The 10,049-nt window shown below is 51.4% G+C and overlaps 1 protein-coding gene across 1 annotated transcript; it reads left to right on the top strand.

Annotated features, from left to right (window-relative positions):
- The first annotated feature begins 1,648 nt into the window (after positions 1-1,648).
- ZDHHC22 (zDHHC palmitoyltransferase 22) lies at positions 1,649-6,814 on the top strand. Its single transcript, XM_077122277.1, has 2 exons — positions 1,649-2,072; positions 6,576-6,814. The coding sequence occupies exons 1-2, from the start codon at positions 1,649-1,651 to the stop codon at positions 6,812-6,814; spliced, it is 663 nt and encodes a 220-aa protein (XP_076978392.1).
- The last annotated feature ends 3,235 nt before the right edge of the window (positions 6,815-10,049 follow it).

Below are 10,049 nucleotides of genomic sequence, written 5' to 3'. Positions count from 1 at the left end.
CGCCGCGGCGCATCTGGAGGCAGCTCCCGCGCCCCCCTGGCGACCGGCGCGGAGAAGACACTTGCTTCGCTGGAGCCCGGGGCCGAGGGCTCCCTAGGGTGGGCAGCGCCACAGCGGCCCTCGGGGGCGCATAGCCGAGGGCGGGCCGAGCCCCAGAGACCACCTCCAGGCCTGCCCTGCACTGCGCCCCCGCAGCTGAGTGGGCCTTGCACTTCCCACGGCGGCTGCGGGTCTCCGCGGGCACTGGCACCTGCAAAGGGGACTCCAAGGTGATAAGCCGCCCCGCCCAGAGGGACAGTCCAGACAGAGGCCCCTCGGATTCACCCACCCTGGGCGCAGCCACCTTTCCAGAACTTTTCTCGCACCTCCGGCTGGCCGACTCCTTAGCCCGGGGAAAAGTTCTCTCGGGGCGCCCGGATTCACATGTCCCGCTGGCTTCTGAAGCTGGGCAGGAGCCGGGGCTGTGTGGAGCGGGGTGGGATGAGGATGCGATAAGGGCTGCGCTGGGCGGGAGTGGGAAAGCCCGAGGGTGGGAAGGAGAGTAGGCTGGATCCCCGGGAAGGCTGGCACGTTCACTCGTGCGCCTGAGACAGGCGGCCGGCACCGAAAGGGTTTCGGCGCCATGAGGGTTGTTTGGGTTTTTTGAGCCAGGATGGTGGGAGGCGGGCGCGAAGGGGGGGATTTTAATTTCGTCGCTTCAAATGAAAACGCTCTTTGCAAAGAAACAGTCAGGGCAGCCTGCGTCGGAGGAATGGGGTGACCAGGATCCGCGGACACAGGTATTCCACTATGTCATACCCCACCGGAGCCTGGAGCGAGAGAGTGAATGATTCAATTGTTTTTATTGATTTTCTTTTTAAAGCCAGGTGGCAGTGGCAGCATGTGTGCGTGAGTTTACACACAAACATACAAACACACACAAACGCAGATAGGTACCGAGGCGCGTGCAGATTACGTACAGAGAGTCATGCACGAGGACACACACACTCATGTCACGCGGGTCCACCGCACACTACCGCAATAGACCTGGGTTACTGAAGAGGACTGGGCTTTGCACAAGATGCTGTGGTGATGGGGGAAAGGGGGAGGTGAAGCCCGCTTAAGCAGGTCAAATAGTGTGTTTCTATCTACCCTCCCACCCCAAATCCAGATCCCAATCCCAATCTGCTCCTCTAGGGTCATCCGAAGGAGAAGCTCGTTTCCACCGCCACAGAGGAGTGGAACACTAACCTCGTCCACTCAGCTCCTCCAGACCGCAGACAAGCAACCCTGTGCATGACCTGGGGCCGCCAGGGCGCCAGCTGGCGGAAAAACAGAGGGAGGCGACACCTCAGGTAGGGTCTGGGACCGGAGGTCGCTGCGGCTTTGGGGTCTCACTCCTTGCACCCGGTTTAGGGACGTGGGAGAGGTGATCAGAAGGCCCAGGGTGGGGAGATCGTGAACTTGCACCAAGCAGGACAGGCAGCGCCGGAGGAGCGCGTGAGGACACACCCGCACGCGGCGCTGTACGCCTCCCTCTCGCCCTGGGCCCTGCAGGAATGTAATCGAGGATGCTGGCCCTGCGTCTCCTCAACGTGGTGGCCCCGCCTACTTCTTGTGCATCTCTCTGGTGACCTTCGTGCTGCAGCTCTTCCTCTTCCTGCCCAGCATGCGCGAGGACCCCGCGGCCGCCCCGCTCTTCCCGCCCGCCCTGCTCCACGGCGCGCTCTTCCTGTTCCTCTCGGCCAACGCCCTGGGAAATTACGTCCTGGTCATCCAGAACTCCCCCGACGACCTGGGCGCCTGCCAGGGGACCGCGGCCAGGAGGGCCCCGTGCCCGCCACTCAGCACCCACTTCTGCCGGGTGTGTGCCAGGGTCACCCTGAGGCACGACCACCACTGTTTCTTCACCGGCAACTGCATCGGCAGCAGAAACATGCGCAACTTCGTCCTGTTCTGTCTCTACACCTCCCTTGCCTGCCTCTACTCCATGGTGGCCGGCGTGGCTACATCTCCGCTGTCCTTTCCATCTCCTTCCCCACCCCTGGCCTTCCTCACGCTCCTGCCCACCTCCATCAGCCAGTTCTTCTCCGGTGAGTGGGCTCTGGCAGGCAGGTTGGGCCCTAATCAAAGCCCTCCCCACCCCAAGGGTTGCCAGATTAAGCAAATAAAAATACAGGATGCCCAGTTAAATTTGACTTTCAGATAGTGCATAATTTTTAGCGTTAAAATGTCCTGTGCAATATTTGGGGTATACTTATACTAAAAAAAATATTGCTGTCTCCTGAAATTCAAATGTCAAATTGGGTATGCTGTATTTTAGCAGGCACCCCCCACCCCACCCCAACCTATCATCTTCTCCTCTCCACTTTCTACTTGCTCATAGATTGTGATAGTCAGGCAGTACTCCACTCTGTGCCAGGTGAGGCTGGGTGCTGGCCATCTCTCTATGTACCCCTGTGCTATGACCGCCCCCCCCCCCGGTGCCTGGACCCAGTCCTGCTCACATATTCCCAAGGACTTTGTCTTCCAAGGTCTTGACAACCAACCACAGGAAGGTTGGACACAGTGCCAGGCAACCCCTCACCTCTGTCCAATGTGACAACCCCACCAGGCTGCTCTCCACCTGCAGATGCAGATGGTCCAGAGCAGGGGATGCCTGGTTGGAGCTGCAGCCACATTTAATGGATTTATTAATTGAACTGAAGAACAATGGGACTAGGGTGGGATCTGACCCTCAGGGGGCTCTCATGCCTGCATTGAGTTCAGTTAGGTGCCCTGATGAGGACTGCATTTTATATCATATGCTCCAAGGAGCATTCCCTGATAACCAGCTAGTGCCACTTTACGTGGCCTTGAAATTTGGCTCTATCTCGTTTCCTTCCACTTTCAGTCCCCTCTGGCTTTTAACTCGGACTGACTTGGTTTTCAAAATAGAAAGCGTGTGTGCGCATGTGCACGTGCCGTCGTTACCCATTTCTGAGATGAAGAAACTGGGACTCCGATGAAATTAAGTGGACTGCCCAGTATTATACTGCTACTGAATAGTAGTGTCCATCCTGCCCCCAAGGTTTGCACAGTCTGATGCCCTCCATCAAAGCCCAGGGAATGGACATGTCCCTCACTTTTGACCTTTTAGGGACAGAGAAGACAGGGTGTGACCATTGCACTGAAAGCCTAGGATTATCCAGATGTGCCTGGACTGGGCATTCATAAAAATTCTGGGGAAACCATCATTTTGGTCTTTGTTGGGGCTGGCACAACTTTCTTCAGCCTGTTTTTTTTTTTTCCAGGCATAGAACTATTGTGCCATTTGGCAGTGAGAACACAGAGCACAGGGAGGACCCAGCTATGGGGCTGCCTTGAGGGCTTGTACCTAAGCTGAGCCAGAACTTAGAGCTCTCAGGCCTTCTGGATCCAGCATGGCATAGGAGGCTGCCAGGCCCAAAATAACCGGGATGGAGGAGGGTAGGTGGGCGGGCTAGGGGGTGGGGTGTGAGCACAGACAGGTGGAGGCACGAGGAGAGCCAGAAAGCCAGAAACCACATACAAATGGACAGTTGCAAGGGGAAGATCTCAAAAAGGTTTGATTTGTATTAAGCCTGTGTGTGAGGCCTGTCCACATGTGCTAGGTTGGGGTACAGGAAAGGAAGGGAGATGGGGAACTTGCTTTGATCTAACAAGACATCAAAGCCATTCAATGACAACCTTGGAGCCAGACCCCTGTCCTAGCAGAAGGGTGAGGTCTACCTTTCACCTCCCCATGTAACCTACTTGGAAAAGGAGGCCAAGATTTTAAATCTCCAACTCCCCCCTCTCATCTTTCTCCTTTGCCAACACTTTGGCTCTCTCCTACTCCCACCCATACACCCCACCTATTCAGCTTCCCCCTTCCCATCTCTCTCATCTGCCTAGGGGGAGAGAAGAACAGGTGGGAATAAAAGGCACAAGCTGTTGAATAGAACTGAGCTGTCCCAACACTGATGTTCCCACTGAGTCAGATTTGCCACCAGTACAAGGGATAACTGCAAATGTGGGCCCTGTGCTCCAGAGCTACAATGAAGGTGGCCTCTTGCCACAGGCTTTCAGCTTATGCCAAAGAGATAGGGGACTGGCCAGTTAAGTTTTAGAAGTTGTCTTCTCTTTTGGCTTTGTGTGACCAGTACAGGTTGTGTTACCTCTCTGAACCTCATTCTTCTCATCTGGAAAATGGAGGTGCCACCATCTGACCTGTATCGTGGCAGTTGGATAAATTAGCTTGCATAGCATGGTGGGTGCCACTGGAGAGCCCAGGAGGAAGGAAAGGGCTTAATATTTGTTGATTACCTATTATGTGCCACCCACTATGCATATCTCATTCATCCAATCCTAGCAACGAGTCTGTGAGGTAGGTATTATCATACCCATTTTAAAGATGATGAATCAGATACACAGCTAGTATGATCAACCAACGATTTGGACTCAGGACTGCTGATCTCCAAACCTCACACTCTTTCTGTTATGCCACACTGCTTCTTGATGAATGAACCACCGCGGGAGGGAGCATCCTGTCCCTGAATATTCTAAAGAAGATTCCAAGAGATGATCTTTCAAAGGTGCTATAGATGTTTGGTAGAAGGCAGGGGCAGGGGATACTGGATGGTATGATCTTCTGGGCCCTTTAGAAAGATTCTGTGGTTTTCTAAAAGATTCAGAACTATTATTAAATAATTAAGAGGAGCTGAGGCATCCAGGCTAGGAAACTTCAAACACTTCAAGGAAAAGTAGGTCTCCCAAGTCGCCTTTTGTAGCTACTGCATGGGGCCAGGGAAAGGCATGAGGTCTTTCCTCATACCTTGATTTAGTCCCAGAAAAGAGCCTGTGGGAAACAGCTTTTGCTCGCTCAGGCTTGTCCCTGGGACTGAGATGCAAGGCAGGCCTGAACTGGACAGCTCTGATGTTCTCACATCCTTCCTTGAGAGCTGTCTTTACCCGTCAGCATTCCTCCAGCCCAAAGGGCACCCTGGCCACACAATGCTCCATCCTGCACATGGCTGCCCAAGTTAAGCTGTGCTGACAAGGAAGAAGTGGGTCAGAGAGATGACGCAGACCAAGATGAGCCTTGTACTGCTGTTGCCCCCATGCCAGCTAGAGCAAGCTGTCCACTCCCCTGGGCAGCTATATTTGTCTCCAACTTTACAAAGAGAACCCTTCTATCAAGGCTTCTCAGACTGGGGGCAAGAGACAGCTGCTAATGAGCAGACCTGAATCAGGTCCACATCCCCCCGACCTGCTGATTCCAGTCACTGCTCACACTGGGCACATTTTACAAACTCAACCCTCAGGATTTGAAAATTGAGCTGAGGAGACTCAGGGAGAGAGGGGCTGGGGCCAGTGAAGTGAGGGATATGGTTGAGATTTACAGTGGCAGAATAAGTTGTAAGGTGGCTTCTCTAGAGCAGTTGCCCTCACCTTGCTGGAGGACATGTTGGTGAGGTTGTACTGGAGGGAAAGAAGGGCAGTTGGGGGCTTTTAAAGTCTCTCCTGGTCCCACTCCCTGACTGCTGGGCAGGTAAGTAGTTGTCCCTACCACAGCTGCCAGACTTGCAGCCCAGGCATGACTCTTATCCCTGAAGGGACAGGAAGAAAGCCTGATGGTCTTAGGAATTAAACTTGCCCTTTTGGAAAGTCTGAACTCTTTTTGACCCTCAGCTGGAATGCTGCACTGACTGTGAGGCAGAATCTGACCATTTTGCACACAATTTCCTTGAATCATGAAATCAGTATTATATTGATGATGAGCAAACTGCAGTTTGGAGAGGTTAAGAAATCTGTGCAAGTCCACATAGCTGGGAGATTCAAATGGGCTCAAACTTTGAGCAAGAATGTGGAGTCTCTTATTCAGTAGATGTATGAAACGAGTAATAGAGAGTGCTTGGTTCAGAGGAGTTTAGGGGACCGGACTTCATGACCTTGGTGTCCTCTGCTAATCTAAGCAAGCTCTGACTGTCCTTTTGTTAACATTAATACTAAATTATTCTCTATGCCAGAACTCTGCACTGCCTCGAGGCCAAGCTTGTGATTTATTCTTCTTGTGACTAGATCCTGTTCTCCATCATGCTGTCACTTTCCTGAACCTCCCAGCCAGTGCCCCTAGCTCCATAGGAAGGAGGGTCTGTAGTCTAGACAGCTGCCCAGGCATTAGTTTCCTCTTTAGAGGCCTCCATTCACCCTTCTCTCCTGAAAAGCCCCCTTCTCCTTGCTAGCAGCCCAGAAAGAGAAGATAGAAAGAGCCTCCCTGACTCTAAGAAAATGTTAACAGCATCTAGGTGCTGCCCAAGGAAGCTGAGAGATCTCTTTGACAAGCCCCTTAAGCTTCTTTGTCTTCATACCCACAGCTCCATTTCTTCCTTCTCTTCTCAGGAGCCATCAGCAATAAGAACAAGTTAGGGCAACTAGCTCATCCTTCTCTCTTCACTGCAACGCTGAGATTGCCACAAAATGCAGTTTCAATCTCATTACTCTCCCTTCCTCCCAGAGGAAAGTGCCTGCCTGGATCGCATTTCGGTACGTGGCCTGGGTATAAAGCGGGTCTGGTGTTTCCCCTCCCCCCACAGGAGCTGTCCTCGGTTCTGAAATGTTCGTCATACTCATGCTCTACCTCTGGTTTGCCATCGGCCTGGCCTGCGCAGGCTTCTGCTGCCACCAGCTGCTGCTGATCCTCCGGGGGCAGACCCGCCACCAGGTGCGGAAGGGGGTGGCAGTGAGGGCCCGGCCTTGGCGCAAGAACTTACGGAGGTCTTCGGGAGAGGTGGCTGCTGGGCCTGCTGGTCCCCATCTTCAATGTTGGAAGTGAGCACTCAAGCAACGGGACAAGTAGCAGGCACCCCATCATCTTTCTTTCTCTCTTTACTCCTGTCTTTACTCCTCCTGAACACAAGACCACTCACCTTTGTCTCCATCCATGACCCACTGCAACCTCAGGCTGGTAAGGTCCAAGCATCCGTCCCTGGTCCATGACCCATAGAGAACAGCATTGCCCAATGGATCATGACCAGCTATCTGGATGCTAACTCTTAGTCTGCCTCCACTTTGGTTCCTTCTCTTTCCTTGCTTTCCCCCTCTGCCTAGCTCATCCACTGTCTACATGTTTGATGTCATCACCACTGTCTGCTAGTGTCCTTCCTCTCAGCCCCCATACTAGGAGTGGGGAGTGGATTGTTGCTGCTGGTAGGAGGCTCCCCTAGATCTTGAGGCTGGCAAAAATGTTTAAAATTGTCATGAGTAAGAGGCAGCCAAGACAGCTCTGCCAACTGCCAGGGAAGTTGTAAAAGGATAGATGTATGTCAAACTGTGGGCAGTGAAGGGAAAGAGAACTCAGTAGCTTGGTGCCCACCTGCCCTACCTCACCGCCCCCCCCCCAAGTTGCAGCCCTTCTTTGGGACATAGCATCCAATGGCCTGGAATTTCTGCCCCATCCCAGTCCAGAAGTTGGCTGGATACTTGCTTTCCCTGGCATTCTTCCAGCCCATGGGTGTTTTCCAGATGCTGGGAAGGCAAGGGGGAGGTCCAAATAAATGAGGAAGGCATATGACTGTATAACCATATAGGAGAGAAGAGAGCAGATGCATACGAGAGAGAGAGAGAGAGAGAGAGAGAGAGAGAGAGAGAGAGAGAGAGAGAGAGAGAGAGAGAGGAGTGTGCTTATGGGCATAGAAGGAGAGAGAGTCACATAGAGTATGGGCACTGGGATATTGGGAATTATAAGAGAAGTGGAAGGCAAATGAGCTTGGTTTTGCCCTGTATAAAGAACATTCTAACAGTGACTCAGTGTTTGAATGGCTGCCTGGGGAGTTAGTGAGTGCCCCATGGCCCACCACTGGAGGTATTCCATGGGAGGCATTCTAGCAGGAACCAGGAAGTCATCTGTCAAGTATGCTGTGGAAGGGATTTCTGCATAGGTTTGGACTAGACAAACATAGAGGACCCCCATCCTACTGAAAGATTGACAGAAGCAAGATTTGCAGGAATGCCTGTGAGTTATTTGCTTACGGGAGAGGTCTGGAAATCATAAAGCAAACTTTCAGGACACAACCCATCCACTGAAGAGAGAGTCTTGGAGAGACAAGACCACCTAGATGTTAATGGTAGTTGAGGGAACTGACAATTGAGGTCAGGGAGAAGGAGTGGGGTTAGATGGGGGGGGGCGGTGGACAGAGAGAAGCCAGAGGGTCAAGTTCAGTTCTGAGTGACAAGATTGGGAAGGTTGAGGCTGGGGAGTAGAGGAGACCAGAATATAGGAGTACATTTGCCAGACCATCCCTGATCATCTGACTGTCTCTGGATGGGGGTACGGCCATGTCTGGGACCCAAAGAACTGGGCGTTTAAAGGGATTGGATAACCCAAGCAACCCCTCCCTGATTAGGTCCCAAGGCAAGTCTGCCGTCCAGGCAACCAATCTCATAGCAACTGCACAGCAACTACAGCAACTCTAATGGTTGCCTCATAACACCCTGAGTTCTGAGCAGAGTTGGGAGGATTGACCCTGGTCTTACTACCCTTGTGCCCGCTAGAGGGCTGATGTAATTGCTTGGCCTGCTTACACATCTCCCTCCCATATTCATTGGTCCATTCATTCATCCTACATATGAATATATATATTTTAATATTTTTATTCAGATATCTTCACACACGTACAGTCCATCCAAAGTATACAATCAGTGGCTCCCAATATCATCAAATAGTTGTGTATTCATCACTATGATCATTTTTAGAACATTTGTATCACTCAAGAAAAAGAATTTAAAAAAAAAGAAAAAACTCATGCATCCCATACCTCTTGCTCATCCTCACTGACCACTAGTATTGCAACCTACCCAATTTTTGTACCCCTTATTTCCCTCCACCATTATTTATTTATCTTTTGTCCTTATGTTTTTTACTCATCTGTCCTTATCCTGCATAAAAGGAGTGTCAGACACAAGGTTTTCACAATCACACGGTCACATTGTAAAATCCATATAGTTATACAATTGTCTTCAAGAATCAAGGCTGCTGGCATACAGTTTACAGTTTCTGGTACTTCCCTCTAGCTACTCCTATACATTATAAACCAAAAAGGGATATCTAAGTAATGCATAAGAATAAACTCCAGGATAACCTCTCAACTCTGTTTGAAATCTCTCAGCCACTGAAACTTTATTTTGTCTCATTTCTCTCTTTCCCCTTTTGGTCAAGAAGGCTTTCTCAATCCCATGATGCTGAGTCTCAGCTCATCCCAGGAGTCCTGTTTCATGTTGCCAGGGAGATTTTTACCCCTGAGAGTCATATCCCACATAAGGGGGAGGGCAACGTGTTCACCTTCCAAGCTGGCTTAGAGAGAAGCCACATCTGAGCAACAAAAGAGGTTCTCTAGGGATGAATTTTAGGCATAATTATAAGTAGGCTTAGCTTCTCCTTTGTGGGAATAAGTTTCATAGGATGAACCCCAGGATTGAGGGCTCAGCCTATTGTATTGGTTGTCCCAACATATATTTTTTGAGCTACAACTATGTGCCAAATGTTTTCCAGGTAGTGGTGATAGAGCGATAAACCAGACTACGAGACCCTTGCCATCAGGGGCACTTTATTTGTCACTGCCCCTGTGCATGGCTCCTATCCCCTGAGAAATGGTCACTGTCATCTTGGTGGTCAGCAGGGCAGGTTACCTACAAGGGAAGGACATGGCAGAGAGGACTGAAGGAGAGAAGTCAGGGGGGCACCCTCACCTGGGTCTAGCCATACTTAAGCACCCCACACTTGGAGGGGGACAGGGTCAGGAAATCCAGGCCTTGGCCCTTTCTGACCCTAGAGCCGAAGCTTGGAAGCCAGCCCCGCCATTTCCAGCCTTCTGGAGGCTCAGCCTTCTGGATGTTGGGGAGGGAGCAAAAGGGAGACCCGCAGGGGAGTCAGCTCCTGGAACAGTGGTTGGTGGGGCAGTGGGCATGTGGTGGGGAGGTTACTGGGTGTGGGACTTGAGTTAGATTTTTACACATAGCCCTGAATTGTCAATGAAGAATATCAATAAAATATGTGATTCTACCTTGGATAT

Source organism: Tamandua tetradactyla, chromosome 12, assembly GCF_023851605.1.
Source record: "Tamandua tetradactyla isolate mTamTet1 chromosome 12, mTamTet1.pri, whole genome shotgun sequence".
In the NCBI taxonomy this organism is placed as follows: Eukaryota; Metazoa; Chordata; class Mammalia; order Pilosa; family Myrmecophagidae; genus Tamandua; species Tamandua tetradactyla.
This window is presented reverse-complemented; position numbering and strand designations above follow the sequence as displayed.

What these genes read in the sequence shown, in the direction of transcription:
- ZDHHC22 (XM_077122277.1), top strand. Translation starts at nt 1,649, where the DNA reads ATGCGCGAGGACCCCGCGGCCGCCCCGCTCTTCCCGCCCGCCCTGCTC. An exon ending in CATCAGCCAGTTCTTCTCCG is followed by an intron (nt 2,073 to 6,575) that starts GTGAGTGGGCTC and finishes CTCCCCCCACAG; the next exon opens with GAGCTGTCCTCGGTTCTGAA.